The sequence below is a fragment of the Natator depressus genome, chromosome 4, assembly GCF_965152275.1.
Source record: "Natator depressus isolate rNatDep1 chromosome 4, rNatDep2.hap1, whole genome shotgun sequence".
In the NCBI taxonomy this organism is placed as follows: domain Eukaryota; kingdom Metazoa; phylum Chordata; order Testudines; family Cheloniidae; genus Natator; species Natator depressus.
In genome coordinates this window covers 11,606,488-11,630,357 of record NC_134237.1, presented here as the reverse complement: position 1 = coordinate 11,630,357, position 23,870 = coordinate 11,606,488, and the positions used below count along the sequence as shown (strand labels likewise).

General features: G+C 43.2%; 1 protein-coding gene across 2 annotated transcripts in view; it reads left to right on the top strand.

Annotated features, from left to right (window-relative positions):
• The window catches only part of MTHFD2L (methylenetetrahydrofolate dehydrogenase (NADP+ dependent) 2 like), a 59,707-nt gene that overhangs the window by 6,425 nt on the left and 29,412 nt on the right, over positions 1-23,870 (top strand). For both annotated transcript variants that reach the window (XM_074950399.1, XM_074950400.1), the window contains exons 2-4: positions 8,927-9,111; positions 11,724-11,846; positions 23,421-23,573. In XM_074950399.1, the coding sequence (XP_074806500.1) occupies positions 8,927-9,111; positions 11,724-11,846; positions 23,421-23,573 (461 nt within the window). The remainder of the gene's footprint in view (positions 1-8,926; positions 9,112-11,723; positions 11,847-23,420; positions 23,574-23,870) is intronic.

Here is a 23,870-nt window from a genome sequence, read left to right as displayed (position 1 = left end):
AGAACATAAAAAATGCAATATATTAAGGTAGTGTTAAAACTCTAATGTTAAAGCCAGGCAAGCAAACATTTTCAAAACTGGAGAGTGTAGCTATGATCTCAAAGGTACGCTATTGTGTGGTACGATAACTCCCAGAGTTCTGCTTGGCATAGATGGAAATGCATAAATAATGCAGTAAAAATAAGATGGTTGGATCCCATGGATCATGCTAAAGACAAGAGGTGAAATCCTGGCCACTTTGAAATCAATGGTAAAACTCCCATTGCCTTCAAATGGGGCCAAGATTTCACATGATGGGTTTGATTCATTACTTCAATGAGTCTTGAGTGAGGAAAGGGTTCACAATCGGATCCAGAGGGAGTAATCAATAATAGCTTCATTGGCAATTCAGAGTTCTATCATCCTAAGTAATACACAGATAACTAAAGCTTAGTGTCCTTAGTGGCAAAGATTAATAATTAGCAAAATTATCCGACAAATTGGGTATTCACCCACGAAAGCTTATGCTCCAATACGTCTGTTTGTCTATAAGGTGCCACAGGACTCTTTGCCACTTTTACAGATCCAGACTAACACGGCTACCCCTCTGATACTTGACAAAATAAAACTCTTATTCCTTTTATGTAGCCAGTTTCAAACTGAGAGTTTCTTTTAAAATAGAGTTGCATATCAAACAGCTATGATCTGTTTCTGAAGAAGTACTCAGCGAGAAGTACTTAAAAGTGAGCTGTGTGTAGTGTTATAGTTCACTTGCATTTTCCTTGGTACAAATAATATTTTAAATAAAATATTGTTATTAGCTAACAGTTACCTAGTTTACAAAGTGCAATTTACGAAGTCACATATCTTTTCTGATAAAGATGAGTTTCATCTCTAAAACTGCTAATAAAATAATTCCAGCATCCTTAAAGTAATTTTAATTTATAAATTAAAGTATACATGGAAGAACCAATTTGGGGACAAACAGGAATTTTCGATCATTTTAAAAATTTAATCCCCTACATATAAATAATCATCCTAGCATATAATGCTCTTTATACCCCAGTAAGACACTGGTTTTCCAGTAATCCTTTTATTTCTTTTTTTTCAAACTTGATTAAGGGGCTTTCTGCAATTACATTGGGGGGTTAAAAATTCAAAACACTTGAATAACCTCTAAAATGGAAAATGTTCTCTATGTATTTAACCCAGGCAGAAAAATTTGGTGTGTCAGCTCACTTAGGATTTATTTTACATGCCTGACCACAATATATTCTATATTAGCCTTACCATCTTGGTAAACTTGAGAGAAGATTCAGTGTATGGGTGTTACATTTTCTTTAAAAATGTGCAAGACTGCTTTAGTGCATGCTTTTGTTTGTTTTCTACACATGTCCATGTGTCTTTTTATTTTGGTTGCTGAGTTTAAGCAGACCCATCCAGCTTTAGCAATTTTGGATAGACTGGCAAAACTATTTATTTTCCTACCCCTCCAAAAGGTATCCATTTACAAAGGGACCAGCCTAAGGATTTTGGGAAGATTTAGCAAGATTGGGTTTGTTTTTGAAGGGAGGTGATAACTACATCTTAACAGGCTCTTTTTACATACAAAGTGTGCCTTTAATGCCTCCCTCCCCCACTAGTCTTATCTTCAATTTATAGAGGCCTATCATAGATAAGGCCATCACTACTGTTTGAGTTTTCATCTTCTTTGGACTTTTATCCAGCAGAAGTAATATGCCTGAAACTGGGCATGGCATTCCAGGTGGGCTTTGCCATGGCCTTCTACAATGGTATAATTTTTCTTGTTTCGCTTACGTTTATTTACATCTTCTGATGTAGCCTGGAATCCTTTTGACCTTCTGTGCTTTAGCTGAACACATTGTGTCCATTTTCATATTAGTGCTAACTTGAAACCTTCCTTTCATTGCCAGTATATTGCAGTACTCTACCCTGCATGTTATAGTTTTTGTATTATAGTTTTTAAGCAATCCATCTCAGCTCTTAAATTTGCTCATATTAAAATCCAACAGCTGTTTAATAGTTTGCTCCCTTAATGTGTTTAGGTCTTCTTGAAGATGATCTCTGTTGCTTAAAGCATTGATGATGATTTGAATGTCAGTGTTTTCAGCAAAATACACCACTAGGCAGGAACAACCCTCCATTAGGTTGTTAAAATAAATTGAAAAAGCTACATTCTCCTGTGAGCTGTTACCATTTACAATTAGCTCTTGCTTATGCTTGTCTGATTTGCTTTATATTATATTTAGAAGGAACACTAAGTAGGTACAGGTATATCATATTGTCTAAGAAATTTGTTACCTCTCAACCATAATACATTGGCATAGAGTTTGTTCTTGACCAAGGTTAATGCACTATATTGATCTGTTGCATTTTTTATTTGGCACTTCATGCTCTAAACCATATTAGTTTATACCACCAATTTCAGCTTGATGGATGTTAGAGTCCTAAATATTTTGTTGTCTGTAAGCCTTGAGTGATGACAGCTCTTTTAGACCTATGCCATGGAGCTGGCGTTACTCTTTAAGGATACAAGCTTGCACTTAGATGTTTTAGAAGGTTAGGCTGTATATGTAGAATTAAGAAAATTAGTCCCTTGATAATACAATTACAGTGAAAACTAGGAGGCTAAATGAGAATAACATGATTTCACTTATATACTGTATGATATGTTTTAAAGACCGGCTTCAGAGTAGCAGCCATGTTAGTCTGTATCTGCAAAAAGAACAGGAGTACTTGTGGCATCTTAGACTAACAAATTTATTTGAGCATAAGCTTTTGTGGGCTACAGCCCACTTCATTGGATGCATAGAATGGAACATATAGCAAGAAGAGATATAACTTAATTAATTAGCCTCTTACTCCACCTTTTCATGTTCTCTCTCTCTCGTGTGTGTGTGTGTGTATATATATATCCTTGTATCATGGATATGTGGACCACCAGCAGTTATCCTGATGCTGTGTGTAAGAATAGAACACTGGTACCCTCCCCTGTGCAGTTCTATGTTTCGGAGGAAGAGTAGACATGTCCACTGATACTTGGCACTTCATATATATCTTGTAAATCTTACTTTCAGAAGTTTAAATGTTATCTATAAAATGAAGTCAGATATAATAGACATATCTTAATATAGAAAGATATACTATTCCTGTCTAGAAACAATATTTAATAAATATATATATATATCATGCTTGCCTTCCTTGGTTTTCCTTGGAATGTGTGAAAAGATAAGGAGTTGAAATATTCGAGGAAACAAACACATAATTACTTCAGAGGAGGGGGAGTCAAAGCAGGGTCATATTAAATGCCGGCAGTGTTGGCACAGAGCTAATATGCACATTTACATATATCAGACAGGTGAGACTGGAAAACAGTGGGGGTGTAGACAGCAGAGTCAAATGGGAGATCTGGATGGAAAAGATGGAATTGCTCCTGAGGACGCTCTTGTCCAAGTGAATGACTTCCATTTTGAAAGGGTGAACTGAGGGATGTTGAGAGAAAGCTGCAAACTCAATTTGAGACAAGAAAGTCAACAGAAAAGAGTTGGTAAAGCGGCTGAAATATAAGTTCAGTTAAGTATCAGCAGCATAAGAGTGACAGTTAAGGTTAAATGTTGTTATAATAAGACCGAGAGAGAGGCTAAAGTTTACTAAAAAACTGCAGCTAGTGAGGAATTCAGCCGCTCACTTGCTTAGCAGTGCTTCTAGCAGGCCACCTATTAAGCTGTACTCCATAGTCCATGATCCTATTTTCAAGTACAGTTCAAGGTGTACTTACTACTTAAAGACCATATTACAATCAGGGACAATTGAATGTCACGATGGACAAGTTTTTAATGTTGCTCCTGCTTATAAAATGCAGACCCTATTTTCTTCATGCACCTCTTGAAATCAGTGAGAGTTCTGGCTATGTAAAATGTACAGGATTGAGCCTTAAAGTTTGGGGAGTTGCTATCTTTATGAACTGCAGTACTTTACTTCAGCTTGTAAAGTGCTAACCCCCTTCTAAGAGAGAGAGAGATTTTATTTTTTAAAATGTTATTTGTAGTTATAGAAGTTGTCTGACCTCTAGTTGGATGTGTGAAAGAGGGAGAATGAAGCTGTGAAATGGTACAAAAATCCTCAATGTTTCTTTGGTCTGTATCCCGAACAACATATAGCATGCTGACTACTAATAAGACAGTGTTTAGAACCCACTTACTCTGCCTCTGATTCTTAGGCCTTGTCTACACTACCAAGTTTTGTCAACAAAAACTGCCTTTTGTCATCAAAACAGTGAATGCATATACACTGCAATGTGACTTTTGTCGGGAAAAATGCCCGGTTTTGGAGACAAAATACTACCACTCCAATGAGAGACATATGTCTATTTCCTCTAAATTTTTCTCGACAAAGTGCCAGTGTAGACACCACGCTTGATTTCATCACTTTAATTGGCCTCCAGGAGGTGTCCCACAATGCCCATCGTGACCGCTCTGGTCAGCAATTTGAACTCCACTGCCCTGCAGCCAGGTAAACAACTATCCGTCCCTCCCGCTTAGAAGCCCTGGGAATTCTTGAAATTCCATTTCCTGCTAGATCAGCATGGAGAGGTCTCATTGCTTCTTCCCAGGTGACCATGGCAGGTTATCGCACCAAACACTCTCTCTCGCTTGGACCGCTGTGGAGCTGTTGGATCTAATCAGGATATGGGGAACGGAGGCTGTGCAGTCACAGCTGCGCTTGAGCCGTAGGAATTGGGATACCTTCAGGCACATTTCTCGAGGCCTGTGCGAAAAGGGCTATGATCGGGACCGCTGCAGTGCAGAGCGAAGATAAAGGAGCTGAGGCCGGCGTACCATAATGCGAGGGAGGCAAACCGTCACTCCAGTGCTTCACCTAAGACCTGCTGGTTCTATAAGGAGCTGGACGCCATCCTCGGAGGCAACCCCACCTCCACTGCCGAGAGCCTCGTGGATACTTCAGTGGGCCTGGAGGTGATGGAAGGAGGACCTAACCTGGCAGACAAAGTTATTGATGAAGAGGTGGAATTAGATGACGATGTGGAGCTCTCGAGGGGGTTGCCTGGGGGGGGCAGGCAGCCAGGAACTGTTCTCCACTCCAGAGGTGTCTAGCCAGTCTCAGCAGTTGCTCTCGGGCGAGCAAAGCAGTAGAGGAGATGGCTGTGATTTGCATAGTGTGGAGGTGGGTTGGGTGTATAGAAATGTGGATGGATGGCTGTGTTTCTGTCAGCTGGACATTTCCCTGTGTAGCTAATCGGTACAGCGGAACAGGGTGTTGATGCACGGTGAGATCTCATGGGAATCCTCCAGAGAGATCTCCAGGAAAGTTTCCTGGAGGTACTCGGCAATCCTCTGCCAAAGGTTCCGTAACAGAGCAGCTTTGTTCCTTCCCCCATTGTAGGAAATTTTCTCATGCCATTCGGCAACCCCTTATGCAGGGAAAAAAGCAGCACGCAGGAGAGCAGCATAGGGAGCAGGACGGAAGCTGGAAGCATGGAGTAGATGTACCCTCATTTCCCTGCTTATCCTTAGTAGTGAGATGTCTGCTAGAATTACCCCCGCCTGTGGAAAAGTGTGGGAGAATTTTAGAATTTTTTCCCTAGTCAGCTACACCACAACCCTTGCAGAGTGTGTGCTCTTTTCCCCATGTGGAGCACCCACCCCCACCAACACTCGCCATGCTTTGGGTGTTCGCAGCGATGTGTGCCTACCAAGGGACAGTGAGAAAGTGATTATGTTGCAAAAAGTGTATTTAACTGAGATGTTTCAATGCTATGTGTGAATTTAACAATCCCGCTTCTATGCATTGTCCCTTGTGCTTCGGTAGATGTGGACTTCAGGAACACCCCACGCACCCCGGCGGAGCATCTCTGCCAGATAAGAAAGCGCCCAAGACACAGCAAAGAAGACACGTTCCGGGAGGTACTGCACTGCTCCAATGCAGAGAAAAGGGAATGGAAGGAGAGCTGGGAAGCCAAACAGCAGGACAGAAAAGAGAATCAGGAGTTTAAGGATGCAACTGAGTGGATGATTAAAGTAATGGAGGAGCAAACGCAGATGTTGAAGTCCTTAATAATGCTGCAGACTGAGCAGATCTGAGCCCGCCCTCCATCCCCTGCAGCACATTCAGAACTCTTTTCCATACCCCTCCCCACCCAAACTCCACCCGCACAGTCCTTTTCCACTGTCCGGGACTTCTCAGTTTCCCCCTCACTCCACCCCCTCAGACAACTTTCACAATGATAGCTGGATTTACACACAGCTGTGAAAGTCTGCCCTTCCCTGGTACCTCCTTTCCCATCAAGCATCTTTTGTGTGTGCTATTTCTTGTGCAATAAAAGCAAAGTTTTCACATGATAACTCATCTTTGTTTCCTGCAAATTGAGATTGCAGGTGCTACCAATGCGTGCACAGGCATGTTAATCATGTGCTTACTGGAATGTAAGGCCCCAAATGTCACCATTGTTTTCTAGGAAAACTACATGTAATGTAACATTGAAGCACCAATCACAATGATATACATCACTGGTTCCCATTTTCAAATTGTTGTCTCAAAGCCTCCCTGATTCGAATTGCCCCCCTCTGGGATCCTCTGATAGTTGTGGTATCTGGCTGCTCAAAATCAGCAGCCAAGCAGTCTGCCTCAACACTCTACCCGTAAGAAAACCTTGCACCCTTAGCTTCACAGAGATTATGCAAGGACAGCATGCGGCTATGACCATGGGAATATTATCCTCATTAAGGTCTAACCTGGCATAAAGGCATCGCCAGTGTGCCTTTAATCTGCCAAAGGCACATTCAACTGTCATCCGGCACTTACTCAGCCTGTTGTTGAACCGCTCCTTACTGCTGTCCAGGTGTCCTGTGTAAGGTTTCATGAGCCATGGCTGTAAGGGGTACGCTGGGTCTCCCAGGATCAACAACCCCCACTGTAATCTTCTGGTTTGGAAAGAAAGTCCCCGCTTGTAGCTTTCTGTACAGGCTGGTGTTCCTGAAGATGTGTACGTCATGCACCTTCCCGGACCACCCCGTGTTGATGTCAGTGAAATGCCCATGGTGATCCACAAGCGTCTGCAACACCATGGAGAAGTACCCCTTCCTTTTGATGTACTCCATCACAAGGTGGTCTGGTGCCAAATTTGGAATATGTGTGCCATCTATCGCCCCTCCACAGTTAGGGAAACCCATTTCTACAAAGCCGTCCACTATTTCATGCACATTTCCCAGAGTCACGGTCCTTCGTAACAAGATGTGATTTAATGTCCCGCACGTTTGCATTAACGCAGCCCCAAAGGTCGACTTCCCCACTCCAAATTGATTTGCAACTGAGTGGTAGCTTCCACACAGCGATTGCCACATGCTTTTCTACCAATAGGGCAGCTCTCATCCTGATGTCTTTGCACCGGATTGCTGGGACAAGCTCTGCACACAGTTCCAGGAAGGTGGCTTTCCGCATCCAGAAGTTCTGTAGCCACTGCTTGTGATCCCACACTGCATGACGATACGATTCCATCATTCAGTGCTTGTTTCTAGAGCCCAAAAGCAATGGTCTACCCTATGCAGCTGTTCTGTGAGTGCCAAAAGCAATCTAAAGTTGCTCCTGTCCATATCATGTAGCATGTCAGGCGTCTGTGAGTCGTCTTCAGTTAGGAACTTCACAATTAACTGCACTGCCACCCGCTATGTCTTCATGACAGGTAACGGAACATAGGAGAGCAGGGCGGGATCCATCCCTTCTCACAAAGATGCTGGGGTGCACAGCAAAGGAGGGCCGTTGCAAAAATGCTGCAAAAGAAAGCCAGAAGCCCATGGAATGCTGGGACAGAAAGCAATGCATCATGGGACATTGAGCCTGGTCCCAAGATGCGCCGCGATCCGCTCTGCCTTCCCACAACACCTAGCGACAGAAGGTGTTGAGCTGGACTGTAGGATAGGTACCCACAGTGCATTGCTCACACTGTCGATGATAGTGCCCCCACTGTGGATGCGCTCTGCCGACAGAGGGTGTGAGTCTGAACATGACTTTCGGATTTTTATTATGTCGATTTTTGAATGTCGACATCACTTTTTGTCGACAAAACTTTGTAGTGTAGACAAGGCCTTACCTATTTAGGAGAGACTTTAGAACTATCTAACCCAACTGCTCTGTGACCTAGCTTTATTTATATTTTTTTAATTCTTCTTATTTTGCATCAACAATGTTTACCTTTATAAATTTGGAGAAACTCTGGTGAACTAATTGTTCTCATAAATGGAGCATTCCCAACCCCTGTTGGATTTCAGTTCCTTCATCCTATGAAATAATATCCCCTCTTTTATCTAGATTGAGCTTCCACCAGCTAGTTCTCACCCACCGCCTTATCTCAAGAAGGCCTTGGGAAAGCAAGGAAATGGCACCATCTAGATCTGATAAAAGGGATTATATTGTAAATAACAGGACAATTATAGCCTTGAACTAAGTATGGGGCAGGAGTATCTCCTACTTTGTGGGCCGGGGGGAGAGGAGGGGAGCCACAGGAAGGTTTTAAGGAAGGATATCTCTAATCAGATTCCCTTGGACTTTATCCCCAGACTCCGTTCCCAATCCCATGGACTTCTGGGATTAACATGATGCAGCCAGCTGTGTGTCTGAGGAAAGTGAAGCAACAGTGCCACACAGGTGGCTGAGCTGCCCTTTTGTATGTGTGGGGGTTCTCTGGACGCAGGACCTTCCACTTCTAAATGGCTTAGTATAAAGCTCAAGTATGGCATGCCAGTTGCTTTCTATCATTTATACATCATTCAAACAGCAGGTCTATCTCCATTGGTCCCAACATTTGTAAATATACAATACAGTAGATCTATTTTAGGCATTTTGATTGTGAAATTTTTGACTTAAGATTGTAGGTTTTTTAACGCTTGAATTTGTATCTTTGTCTTTACAGTGATGAAGCAACCATTATCTCAGGGACTCAGCTTGCTAAAGAAGTCTATAAAGAAGTCCAGAGGGATGTAGAATCATGGATGTCCCTCGGGAACAAGAGACCTCATCTCACTGTCATTTTAGTAGGGGACAACCCAGCCAGTCATACATATGTAAGAAATAAGATGAAGGCAGCTGCTGCTGTAGGTATGTGATGAATAAGAACAAATGTCTGCATATTAAGCAAGAGATTTTGTTCTTGTTCAAAATGACCAATATCTTTGGATTCATTTTGCATCATTTCCCTTTCTGAATACCCATGATTTACATACTGTGGACAATATTGTATTGTCATACTGCAGGAATATAGTCAAAAGGCAAACAAAGAAAACTATGTTCATATTATATTAATATTAGGCATGAGAGTGGTGTTGGCCTACAATGAAGTAATTTTCTACACTTTAAATGTTTTTGAATAAATTATTTGCATGCTTTCCTCAGAAATCAGAAACTAAGGGAAACCACAGGTGGGGAAATGCTTATGGCTACTCAACTCTTTGTATGGTGCTTTTTGGCAATACCCTGTATTTGCCTGCCCTGGAAAGACAGATGATGAAAGGTAATCAAGTGGAAGTCACTCCAGTTTCTGGTCCTCCCCACAAGGTACCCCAGGATAACTTATTTTAAAGTTTTAGATAAATTTAAGAGATTACCTTTCCAATCTGAATTAATCTTTCTCTATAACTAGTACAGCCACCTGAATCCCTAGAAACAAGTTCTAATATCCTAGAATTTGAGGGAACTGAGCTTGTGAATTGACACATCTCAAAAGAAGTAGCTACATTTTGTAGGAAAATTTCATATCATAATATCATGATTGTAAGGCATTATATAAAATTATAGCCACAGTACCTTGTGGAATTCCTTTTGCCATTGAATACCTTCTTTCTGGATTCATAAATAAAAGCAACAGTGTCACACCTCTAAATCCAAAAAGCAGCAGTCTCAGCATTAAGAATAGTGTAAATAGCTCATAGATTCTGCAGTTGAGGGCCCAGTCCGGTAGACCACACTGCCTCACAGCTACTCCCCATAACTCGTCTAACTCTTTTGCACTATCAAAATTCTGAAAAGCTTCTGCTTACAATTCCATCTCGGAGGCTGATTATTTCTCCATGCTAAAGGCCTGGCTTCATTTCTTCAAATGTAAGTTGTAAGCATGCTCAGTTCTCACTCACTTCTGAAAGTCAGGCTACTTATTTGTATGAACATGTCTTTCAGTATTCCTTAGAGCGGGCTCAGGATTCTTGCTTAAAGAGGGTACCTATTTTCATAAGACAAAGCACATTCTTTGGTTCAAATATCATCATTAAAACAATAAGAAAATTATGTGAAACCACAAAGAACCTTACAAAAAATCACATCTTTTATCCTCCTCAAGCAAAAATAAAGCATATAAGGTCATCTAGGCCATCTTCCTGAAAAATGAGAGGGAGAAAAAGGATCCAGGTCTTCCCTAACAAAATTTAAAAAATAGGTTAAAATCAGTTTTTGTACCCTTCAGTTATGGTGTAACTACAAGAAGTACATCTACCTCTCGGCATAAAGAAAACTGTCATTCCTAGCAAATATATGTAATGCAGCCAGTTGCTCAGCTACAATATTATTTTCATTCTACCTAATAGACACATTACTTCAATAGAGGCAGAATTTCACCTCCTACCTTACATCAGTCTTTTGATCACAGTGAAAATTCAGTAGCAGTGAAGAAAGGAATAACAGGAGATATACTGATTATATAATTAATTTTAACAGTGCTAGCTGGTTCTGCATCCCCACTACCTTAAAGGGGGCAGACCATCCTGTTACAGTTTTGCTTTTTACCCCTATTTTCATCTTCTTCAATTTTGACATCTTCACCTTGCTTGGAAAGGGTTGTAGATTATACTATGGGACAGGATGCTCTGACACCATGATGATGAGTGTGGTATAAGAATATAAAACAGATAGGTTGTGGGTGTTTCTTTTAGGTGTCCTTAAGAATACCGGCTTTAAACAAAAATCCTTGTCTTGTACATTATTACCTGTAGTAGTGAAAAGAATGAATTGGCCCATTAATAGTCAGTTGGCTTTATATATTTTTAGATTAAATTGTATCGTTTTCATGCACTAGGTTTTGTATTAAGTTAAAAACAAAACAAAAAAATGGAACTGCTTAGGAATGTCATATGATGTTGCAAAAATCTTTATTTTTCCCGTATCGTTTTATTATTTCAATTCATAGGGAAGATGGAGAACTTGATATATAAGACAAAATGAGAATTGTGTTATATTGTCTTATCAATAGAAGAATTACTTTTATTATTATAAATGTTTCCTCTAAGATCCTGCAGAAAAATACATTTAATAATGACTACATTGGAAGAATAAGCAGACCTCCTGAATTAACACCACAGTCTAAATGGAAACCTGAATCACTTTGATATCAATACAACTACAATTCTATGATGTTGCTTGACAAATTATTGTATTAGGATTTTCCAAACATATATAAATCTGTTTTAATATTGTTAGACTAACTGAATTAAGACATTTAACTTCTTATGAATTTCTTTATAAGGTTACACATGAATTATATAAGCATACTATTAAAATTAAACAGAAAAGGTGAAATTTTCATAAGTGCTCATTGAAGACAGTCAATAGGAGCAGAGTTGAGCGAGTGCTGGGCACTTCTGAAAATCTCACCCAAAATGTCTCCGCTCACCTTAGAAAAAGCTTTCACTATGCAAATGTCTTTTGTTTTGCTTTTTTATCAGGCATTTGTAGTGAGATAATACTGAAGCCTAAAGACATTTCTCAGGAAGAACTTTTAGATCTGACTGCCAAATTAAACCATGATTCAAGAGTTAATGGTATATTAATCCAGCTACCTCTTCCAGGTAAGTAATGCAGTTTTATTATATGCTTTACAGTTTTTCCCTTACAACTGTCCAAATTTAAACAACTTGTGTATACAAGCTGCACCCCATTGGTATAAAAAGCTCTTTAGAGGAAACTGCTGATTATAATGAGTCTGCTGCGTGATGCTTACACCTGATATTTAATATTGATTCCTTATTTTGTCCTATATCTCATGAATGAAACAGTGGAGATTATTCTTATTGAATCTGAGGTTTCTTATCAAATGCACAAATTTCCCTGTTAATCTGATTAAGAGGATAGGTATCTGTTCATGCCCCGGAATATTGTGCATCTCACGTATTTTCTGAAAGGTGGACAGGAATTATTCTATAAGTCAGTCTCTTTATAAATTGAGCAGACTTTCTCCCACTCCCTTGTGTTGTGTGTGAGAGGGGGTGGGGTTATTCTCACTGGATGGGGAAGCTGTGACATACCTGGGTACAGTCCAGACTAATGAGTAGCTATGTCACTCCGCCCTGTAACCTGGGGTGCCCTTTCCAATGCTTTGCTGCTGAAGCCACCAGCTTGGACTGCTCACAAACAGCCTCCAGCATATAAGTCACTCCCAGCTCTGTGTCTCTGAGTGCTGCAGCCAGGCAGCCACACCTTGTCTCTTACCAGTCTTAAAAATCCCCACAGGGTGATCCCAACACGCTCCCAGTTCCAGATTTTTCCCCAGAATAGAATCCTAGGGTTAGAAGGGACCACAAGAGTCATCTAGTCTAACCACCTGCCAAGATGCAGGATTTGTTGTTCCTAAACCATCCAAGACAGATGGCTAGCCAGCCTCCTTTTGAAAACCTCCAGTGAAGGAGCTTTCACAACCTCCCTAGGCAGTCTGTTCCATTGTCCTACTGTTCTTACAGTTAGAAAGTTTTTCCTGAGATTTAATCTAAATCTGCCATGCTGTAGTTTGAACACATTGCCTCTTGTCCTGCCCCCTGTGGCAAGAGAGAACAATTTTTCTCCATCTATTTTATGGCAGGCTTTCAAGTATTTGCAGACCAGTATCATGTTCCCCCTCAGTCTCCTCTTTTCCAAAGTAAACATTCCCAGTTCCTTTAGCCTTTGTTCATAGGTAGGGCCCTACCAAATTTGCGGCCATGAAGAACGCATCATGGACCGTGAAATCTGGTCTTTTGTGTGCTTTTACCATATACTATACAGATTTCACAGGGGAGACCAGAGTTTCTCAAATTGGGGGTCCTGACCCAAAAGGGAGTTGCAAGGGGATCACAAGGTTATTTTAGGGGGATTGCGGTATTGCCATCCTTACTTCTAAGCTGCCTTCAGAGCTGGGCAGCTGGAGAGCGGTGGCTGTTGGCCGGGCACCCAGGTCTGAAGGTAATGCCCCGCCAGCAGCAGCACAGAGGTAAGGATGGCAATACCGTACCATGTCACCCTTACTTCTGTGCTGCTGCCTTCAAACCTGGGCGGCCGGAGAGTGGCGACTGCTGACTAAGGGGACGGCTCTGCAGGCAGCCATGCAGAAGTAAGGGTGGCAATACCGTACCATGCAAACCTTACTTCTCTGCTGCTGCTAGCAGCAGCTCTGCCTTCAGAGCTGGGCTCCTGGCCAGCAGCCACCACTCTCCAGCTGCCCAGGATAGCTCAGTGGTTTGAGCATTGGCTTGCTAAGCCCAGGGTTGTGAGTTCAATCCTTGAGGGGGCCATTTAGGGATCTGGGGCAAAAATAAGGGATGGTACTTGGTCCTGCAGTGAAGGCAGGGGACTGAACTCAATGACCTTTCAATGTCCTTTCCAGTTCTATGAGATGGGATAGAATAGGAACACTGCACAGACACGATATAGTATTTAAATGTGTGTCATGGAAAATAATTTATCATATTAAAATATAACTGTTATAATAAAAACTAATTAGGTAACACACACAAATATATGAGCAACAGTAATTATTAAAAATGGGCCATAGAAATATAAGATCTGATTGCTTTGCTAACTGCTTCACTGTTACTGACTGCAAGGAAGTCCTAATTTTACAAGTGAGTTAAACCTTTGTTGATAGAAGTACTTTGAACTACTTAATGATTTGCTCCAATTACTTGTTAATTCGCAGAAGTGGAGTTCCAGAAATCACTAGTTAATGTGACCCCTGTATAGGTGTACACGGAGGTGTCCCTTCACAGGTGGCACTCAGATCGATGCATGTGCAGCATGGGACAAGCATATGAGATGTTCATGTTTACATAACTCAGTGCGCACCCATGGATACTATGGCAGATGCAGTCTGGTAGTGCAAATGTCAAGAGATTTAACCACTTTAGGCCTTTACCTTTTAGACACAATCCTTTGCTTGAGTCCCAGTGTGCAGGCCATATATACTTCTCCTGATGAGCCCAACACACTCCTTGGGGTGCTTTGGGGGAGAGATAGGGTCCTGGTTCCCCCTATTTATTTTGAGGTGCTGTGTGTCATACTGGCATTTGGCAGCTGCTATGTATTCCCCTCCATCTCAAAGGGTATGTCTACACTATGAAATTTGGTCGATTTTATAGAAGTCGATCTTTAGAAATCGAGTTTATACAGTGTACGTCCCCACTCAGTGCATTAAGTTGGCGAAGTGTGTCCTCAATACCGTGGCTAGCATCAACTCACAGAGTGGTGCACTGTGGGTAGCTATCCCACAGTTTCTGCAGTCTCCGCTGCCCATTGGAATTCTGGGTTAAGCTCCCAATGCCTGATGGGGCAAAAACATTGTCGCGGGTGGTTTTGGGTACATGTTGTCAGTCTCCCCTCTCTCCCTCCCTCTGTGAAAGCAACAGCTGACAATCATTTCGCTCCTTTTTTCCTGGGTTACCCATGCAGACGCCATAGCACGGCAAGCATGGAGCCCGCTCAGCTCACCGCTGCTGTTGTGAGCATTGTAAACACCTCGCGCATTATCCTGAAATATGTGCAGAACCTGGCTAAGAGACGCCAGCATGAGGATGATTGTGAGGAGGACATGGACACAGACATTCCTGAAAGCATGGATTGTGGCAATTGGGACATCAGGGCAGCAGTGGGGCTGGTTGATACAGTGGAACACCGATTCTGGACCCAGCAAACAAGCACAGGCCAGTGGGACCGCATAGTGTTGCAGGTATGAGATGATTCCCAGTGGCTGCGAAACTTTTGGATGCGTAAGGCCACTTTCCTTGAACTTTGTGAGTTGCTTTCCCCCACCCTGAAGCACAGGAATACAAAGTTGAGAGCTGCCCTGACAGTTGAGAAGCAAGTGGCAATAGCCCTGTGGAAGCTTGCAATGCCTAACTGCTACCGGTCAGTTGGGAATCAATTTGGAGTGGGCAAATCTACTGTGGGGACTGCTGTGATCCAAGTAGCCAATGCAATCACTGATGATCTGTTATCAAGGGTAGTGACTTTGGGAAATGTGCAGGTCATAGTGGATGGCTTTGCTGCAATGAGGTTCCCTAACTGTGGTGGGGCGATAGAAGGAACGCATATCCCCATCTTGGCACTGGACCACCTTGCCAACCAGTACGTAAACTGCAAGGGGTACTTCTCAATGGTGCTGCAAGCACTGGTGGATCCCAAGGGACGTTTCAACGTGGGATGGCCGGGAAAGGTGGATGACGCTCGCATCTTTAGGAACTCCGGGATGTTCGAGCAGCTGCAAGAAGGGACTTACTTCCCAGACCAGAAAATTACCACTGGGGATGTTGAAATGCCAATAGTTATCCTTGAGGACCCAGCCTACTCCTTGGTCCCCTGGCTCATGAAGCCATACACAGGCAGCCTGGACAGTAGTAAGGAGCAGTTCAACTATAGGCTGAGCAAGTGCAGAATGGTGGTGGAATCTGCCTTTGGATGTTTAAAAGCTCGCTGGCGCTGTTTGCTGACTAGGTTAGACCTCAGCACAACCAACATTCCCATTGTTATTGCTGCTTGCTGTGTGCTCCATAATATCTGTGAGAGTATGGGGGAGACGTTTATGGCGGGGTGGGAGGTTTAGGCAAATCACCTGGGGGCTGATTTTGAGCAGCCAGACACCAGGGGGATTAGAAGAGCACAGCTAGGCACGCTGCACGTCAGACAGGCTTTGAAAACCAGTTTCATGACTGGCCAGGCTACGATGTGACAGTTGTATGTGTTTCTCCTTGCTGCAAACCCACCCCCTTTGTTGATTTTAATTCCCTGTAAGCCAACCACCCTTCCCGCTTTGATCACAGCTGGCAAAGGAAATAAAGTAACTATTGTTTTGAAACCATGAGTTCTTTCTTTATTAATTAAAAAAAAAAGTGAGATAACTGACAAGGTAGCCCGGGTGGGGTGGGGTGGAGTGGGGGAGGAGGGAAGTACAAGGCCACGTTGCTTATTGTAGCCATACTACAAATCAAAACTGTTTGAATGACAGTCTTCTGTGGCTTGGGCCATCCTCTGGAGTGGAGTGGCTGGGTGCCTGGAGCCTCCCCCACCGCGTTTTTGGGCATCTGGGTGAGGAGGATATGGAACTTAGGGAGGAGGGCAGGCTGTTATACAATGGATGCAGTGGGGTTCTGTGCTCTTGTTGGCTTTCGCGCAGCTCTACCAGATGCCTCATCATGTCCGTTTGCTCCCCTATTAACCTCAGCATTGCCTCCTGCCTCTGCTCATCGTGGTCACTTAATGCTTTCCTGGGCTCTGCCACTGAATGCCTCCATGCATTAAGCTGTGCTCTATCAGTGTGGGAGGACTGCATGAGCTTGGAAAACATGTCATCTCGAGTGCTTTTTTTTCTCACCTTCTAATCTGCAATAACCTCAGGGACGGAGATGATATGGAGAGCACAGAAACATTTGCACCTGCAGGGGGAGAAAAGGGGAGAGTAAAATTTAATAAATTTAACAGCAGACAGCACATGTGCTTTAGGTACAAGGTAGCATTTTGCCTTCTATATTGAGCGTCTGCCGGTATGGTGACACATCACACACGGCTGGGCAACAGAATTCGGTTTCCAGGAAGCCATGGTAAGCCAAAGGGTATGCGGGGTTGGCTTCTTACGCCTTCATAACATGTGGGAATGGTTTCAGACTGCAGCGCCCTCTTTTCCCATAGCAAGCAATGCCGGTTGGGTTTCTCATTTAAAAGGAGGGGCTGCGGTTTTCGGGTGGATGTGCAGCACACACCTCCCCTGACCCCACCGTATGGCTATTCTCTGGGATGATCCCTTCACCCCTCCCCTCCGCCACATGGCTATTTTCCGGAATGATCCCTTTTACCCAAACGCAAACAGCCCAGCATGAATGGGGTTCTTTTACTGTTCCCTTACAAAAATTCCCCTATTTCAACCAGGTGACCATGAAGGATATCACTCTCCTGAGGCTAACACAGAAAGATATAGATCAAGTGTTGCTTGAATGCGATCAAAACCCAGGACCATTCACTGCCATGCTTTGTGCTGCAGTGATTCCAGACGACTTGCTACTGGCTTGGCGTGGTAAAGTGTCCTACGGTGGAGAACGAAATAAGGCAGCCCTCCCCAGAAACCTTCTGCAAAGGCTTTCAGAGTATCTCCAGGAGAGCTTCATGGAGATGTCCCTGGAGGATTCCCGCTCCATCCCCAGACACGTTAACAGACTTTTCCAGTAGCTGTAGTGGCCACGAATGCATCCCAATTGTTCAGGGCAAATCAAACATTAAACACAATTGCTTTTAACCCCTGTAGTGTAGTTACAAATGTGCACTCACCAGAGGTGACTTTTCCGGCTTCAGGGTCGGGGATCCCTCCTTGGGAGGGTATTGGCTCCAAGGTGATGAAAGGGTCCTGGCTGCCGGGGAGAACGGATTCACCACTTGCCTGCTGCGCATTCTCCTCTTCCTCATGCACAAAATCCTCCTCCCTGTTGTGTGAGGCTCCCCCCCTTGCAGGTGTCCACGGACAGTGGTGGGGTAGTGGTAGGGTCCCCCCCAGAATGCCATGCAGCTGATCATAGAAGCAGCATGTATGGGGCTCTGACCCGGAGCGACTGTTTGCCTCCTTTGTCTTTTGGTAGACTTGCCTGAGCTCCCTAACTTTCATGCAGCACTGCTGTGTGTCCCTGTTGAAGCCTCTCTCCACCATGCCTTGTGCGATTTTGGCAAATATATTAGCATTTCTTCTTTTTGATTGGAGTTTGGCCTGCACAGATTCTTCTCCCCATACAGCAATCAGATCCAGTGTCTCCCTTTTGGTCTATGCTGGAGCTCATTTGCGATTCTGTGGGGACTGTATGATCATCTGTGCTACTGAGCTCACCACACTGACCAAACAGGAAATGAAATTCAAAATTTCCTGGGGCTTTTCCTGTGTACCTGGCTAGTGCATCGGAGTTCAAAGTGCTGTCCAGAGCGGTCACAATGGAGCACTCTGGGATAGCTCCCGGAGGCCAATACCATCGAATTGCATCCAAATTCAACCCAGCAAGGTCGATTTTAGTGCTACTCGCCTCGCGAGGGAGGAGTACAGAAGTCGATTTTAAGAGCCCTTTAGGTCGACGTGGCTAAATTCGACCTAACCCCATAGTGTAGATCAGGGCAAAGAAGCACAAACATTTTAAATAAAGTGCTTGCTCTTAATTAGCATCACAGAAAATTTTGTTTGCATTGAGTCAAACATCTTTCTGTTTTGTACTTGACCATGGCCAACTTTATCATTTTCATGGGATACGCACGTTTTGTTCTGTTTTTAGATTACTTGTTCTGCTCACAAAGTTTTTCATTAAAGGTGACCCCTTCATACCTGCTAATCATAGCCTTTGGTCAGTATTTTCTGCATGTTTTTTCCCTATGTGAAAACAAACCAATATCCAACTAATTAATTTCCAAAGAAAAACATCATTTGATAAAATAGTAGCTAGAATAGAAGTGAGAGATTTATTTTTTTCCCGGAGGAAATATGGTATCATGGTTAAAGCAAACTTCTTAGGGCTATGTCTACACTAGTACTTTTTGTCAACAAAATTTTTGTCGATGAGGGGTATGAAAAAAACACACCCTGACCAACACTCTTCCGCCGACATAGCTACTGCCGTCGTTAGGGGTGGTTTAATTATGCCGACAGGAGAGCTCTCTCCCACCGGCATAGAGCGACTACACAGGAGACCTTTCAGCAGCTGTAAGGTCCACAGTGTAGACCTCCTCCCAAACTACCCTTCTACATCCCTACATCTTTCTGTCATCAAGGACAACACTCTGGTCCTCCTTGTCACTTTATCCTGGCATCTTCTTTTGACTCTGCCCTCTTTCTAAATCCACACATCCAGGCCACATTTAAATCTTGCTGCTTCTTTCTAGACAATGTCTCTAAAGATACGTCTACACTACGAGCTAGGGGTGCGATACGTAGCTTCTGTACACGTACTTGTGCTAGCTCTTTTTGAGCTAAACCACTAGCCTGTGCCACCACTTGCCACTGTCCATGTTACCATGGCTATTCTACTGGTTTTAGCATGCTAGCTTGAAGAGAGCTAGTGCAAATATACGTACATGAGGTGGGTAACACACCGCTAGCTCACAGTGTAGACATACCCTAAGATTCAACTTCTCCTCTCTGTCAACACAGCTAAAACTCTCATGCAGGCTCTCATTATCTCCCAACTTGACTACTGCAACCTCTTTCTTTGAAGTCTTGATAAAAGTCATCTTGCCCACCATCCATTAAATATACTGAAAACACTACTGCAAAGATAATTTTCTTGACTTGTTGCTTTGTCACTTCCTTTTGCATTCCTCCATTGGTTCCCCCTTCTCTACCGCATAAAACAAACGATTTGTCTTCACTTTTAAGGCCTTTTTATGGCATATTTCAATCCTACCTATCGCGTCTTGTATGCTATCAAGTGATCAACCTCACCTCTGTTCCGCCGGCAATGCTAACCTTTATCACCCATTAGTCCAATTTTCCTTCAAACAGCTTCATGCTTTCTCTCATGTTATCTCTTATGCTTAGAATGAGCTTTGTGTAAAAATTCACAAAGACTTTGTTATCCTCCTTTAAGTCTCTCCTAAAAGCCAACCCATGCTGTGATGCCTACAAAAGACTCAGCAATGGGTAGGCAGTTGGTGTGCTGTGACTACTGCTTACTGAGCTAATCATAGTCTGTTGCCTTGTGTTCTCCTCGTTGTGTCCACTTGTTGTCTCATCATGCACTTGGATTGTGAGCTCTTAAGGGCAGGAACTGTCTTTTTGGTACACATGTGTACAGTGCCTAGCAGAATTGGGCCCTGACTCCTGACTGGGGTTTCTAAGGTCTACTGTAATACAAATAATAATAATAATTAATAAAGTACAGGACTGTGAGTCAGATCAAGTTTCCACCTTTGCTGCCAGTCTTGCTCTTTGACCTTGGGGAAACTAAGGCACAGAGAGGTGTCCATCTGTAAAATGGGAGTAAATAATCTATACTTCACAAAAGGTTTTAAGGTTTACTATCTCTTGGCCCTGGTCTACACTATGAGTTTAGGTCAAATTTAGCAGCATTAGGTCAATTTAACCCTGCACCCGTCCACACAGTGAAGCCATTTTTGTCGACCTAAAGGGCTCTTAAAATCGATTTTTGTACTCCTCCCCGATGAGGGATTAGCGCTAAAATCAACATCGCTGGGTCGAATTTGGGGTAGTGTGGACACAATTCGACGGTATTGGCCTCCGGGAGCTATCCCTGAATGCTCCATTGTGACCATTCTTTACAGCCCTTTCAACTCCGATGCACTAGTCAGGTACACAGGAAAATCCCCGGGAGCTTTTGAATTTCATTTCCTGTTTGGCCAGCGTGGCGAGCTCATCAGCACAGGTGACCATGCAGTCCCAGAATTGTAAAAGAGCTCCAGCACGGACCGAACGGGAGGAACTGGATCTGATCGCTGTATGGGGAGACAAATCCGAGCTATCAGAACTCTGTTCCAAAAGACGTAATGCCAATATATATGCCAAAATCTCCAAGGGCAAATGTGATGTGTTTATAATGCTCACAACTGCAGCGGTGATCAGAGCAGGCTCCCGCTTGCTGTGCTGTGGCGTATGCATGGGCAATCCAGGAAAATGGGTGAGAAATGATTGTCCACCGTTGTTTTCATGGAGGGAGGGAGGGAGAGGTCACTGACGACATGTACTCAAAACCACCCACAGCTACCTTGTCCATTATCTCAATTTTTTAAAATTAATAAAGAAAGAATGCATGGTTTCAAAACAATAGTTACTTTATTTCGAAGGGGGGAGGGTGCTTGACTTACAGGGAATTAAAATCAACAAAGGGGCAGGTTTGTATCAAGGAGAAACACACACAGCTGTCACACCGTAGCCTGGCCAGTCATGAAACTGGTTTTCAAAGTGTCTGTGATGCGCAGCGCTCCTTGCTGTGCTCTTCTAATCGGTGTCTGGTTGCTCAAAATCAGCCACCAGGCGATTTCCCTCAACCTCCCACCCCCTCCATAAACATCTCCCCCTTACTCTCACAGATATTATGGAACACACAGCAAGCAGCAATAAAAATGGGAATGTTGGTTGCACTGAGGTCTGACCAACAGCGCCAGTGAGCTTTTAAACGTCCAAAGGCACATTCTACCACCATTCTGCACTTACTCAGCCTATAGTTGAACTGCTCCTTACTACTGTCCAGGCTTCATGAGCCATGGGAACAAGGGGTAGGCTGGGGTAGGTGTGACCACTCAGTGCTGCCAGTTGGGAGAGCAGCCTGAGGCAGAAGCCTCCAGCTCGCAGGAGATCAGGATAGCAGAGTTGCAGCGGAAGCGGTGGAGCCGTTCACCATTGATGCGAAGGCACCTGCTGCTGTGTGGCCAAGGCAAAAGATCAAGAGCCCTGGAGCTGTTACATGTGGAATGTATGGCTGCAAGACTTCTTCACCAGTGACAAAGGACAGGAATATGATGGACCGAAAATCTAAAAAGGCCCGCACGTTTCCCAGAGTCACTACCCTTGATAACGGAACGTCAATGATTGCATTGGCTACTTGGATCACAGCAGCCCCCACAGTAGACTTGCCCACAACAGCAGCGGTGACGGTGAGCTGAGCGGGCTCCCGCTTGCAGTGCTATGGCATCTGCATGGTTAATCCAGGAAAAAAGCCGCAAAACGATTGTCTGCTGTTGCTTTCACGGTGGGAGGGAGGGGCGACTGACAACATGTACCCAAAACCACCCATGACAATGTTTATGCCCCATCAGGCACTGGGAGCTCAACCCAGAATTCCAATGGGTAGCGGAGACTTCAGGAACTGTGGGATAGCTGCCCACAGTACACTGCTCCAAAGGTCGATACTAGCCACGGTACTGTGGATGCACTCCGCCGATTTACTGCGCTTAGTGGGGACGCACGCAATCGACTGCATAAAATCTGTTCTGAAAAATCAACTTCTGTAAAATCGACCTAATTTTGTAGTGTAGACATATAAGCTGTTTTGAGATCTGTGGCTGGAAAGTATTTTTTATTTTTTTAAGTGCAAAACTTTATTGTTATCTAGTATTAATTTCAACAGTTTTCAATCAGTGAAATGAATTAGCCACATGATGGCAGTGTAACATAAGTAAGTAGGACAAAGTCTGATTTACTGAATAATGATTGACTCTGGGAATAGATTGGAGTGTCCTGACTTTTAGCTCTGGAGTCATTGTTTTTGTCTGAAAAGCAGCAGCGATATTAACAGATTCAAGGGTGGAGGTGAGAGCTGTTCATTAAGTATTTCTTGTGAATTTAGAACTGGTGAAAGGTACCACATCAAAGCCTGGGGATTGAAGTCCTCTCTATAACCTCAGAACAGTTATAGTAGTGGCTTTGTAAACTCCCCTCTTTCTTGCAGAGCCCTGCCTTTAGGCCTCTGCACTGATCTAGAGGGGCCACCTCTAAGGCTGTGTCTACACTAGGCAGCTTACAGCAGCACCGCTGCACCAATGCTGCTCTGTGCTCTCCTATTGACATAATTAAACCACCCCCAATGAGCGATGGTAGCTGTGTTGGCAGGAGCCTGTTTCCCGCTGGCATAGCACTGTCCACACCAGCGCTTATGTCAATTTAACTTATGCTGCTCAGGGAGGTGTTTTCTTCATACACCTGAGCAACATCTGCCAACATAAGCTGTAGTGTACATAGCCTAAAAGCGAGAGGATAATTCACCCTCCTTTCTCATTTGGTCCTTGACTACTCTGTTTAGACTGTCATTTATGGGGTGGTTTCTGAGTGATACAGACATCAATCCACTGGAACCTGGTCTGAGACCACTATGTTATTTTCACACAGAACAATGAACAGCTATATTTTAACAACTGATTTAAATTTTTACTCATGAGGTATCTGGGCTTGTCTGTGTTACAAAAGTTGTGATAGTTTGAAATCGATCTCCGTTAAACTACTGATTGCCATATGCTGGGTTAGGAAGGATTTTTCCCCCAGATCAGATTGGCAGTTTACTCATGGTGAATAATAATGGTGACCTGACACACTGTTAAACTGAATAAAATACATGTGGTTTTCCTTAAAAATAAAATAGTTGGGCTGGGAGCACTCACTTCTGTTGACAGCTGAGAAAAAATATAATTTTTAAATAACAATTTTCCAGATCATATTGATGAACGAACAGTCTGCAATATTGTTGCACCTGAAAAGGATGTGGATGGATTCCATATTATCAACATTGGACGACTGTGTCTTGATCAACCTTCTGTTATACCTGCCACAGCTGCTGCTGTTTGGGAAATTATAAAAAGAACAGGTAGGAAACTAAATGTCTATTGAAATGTTCTGGAGAAGAAAAATTAACGCTAGCAAGAAGGCATATACAAGGAAATTTACATGATAGAATACAGCAGAATGGATTAATTTAAATCAAAGTGATTTAAATAATCAATTTTAATCAGCAAGTAGGAAAGCTTGATTTAAATAAACTATTTGAATTATGTTTTGCATTTGTTCTTTTTAGTTATTTCCTAACGAAAGTCTGATTCTCATTAGTTGGTAAACTTTAAAACATGGCAAAGCGTCCTGTGGCACCTTATAGACTAACAAACAT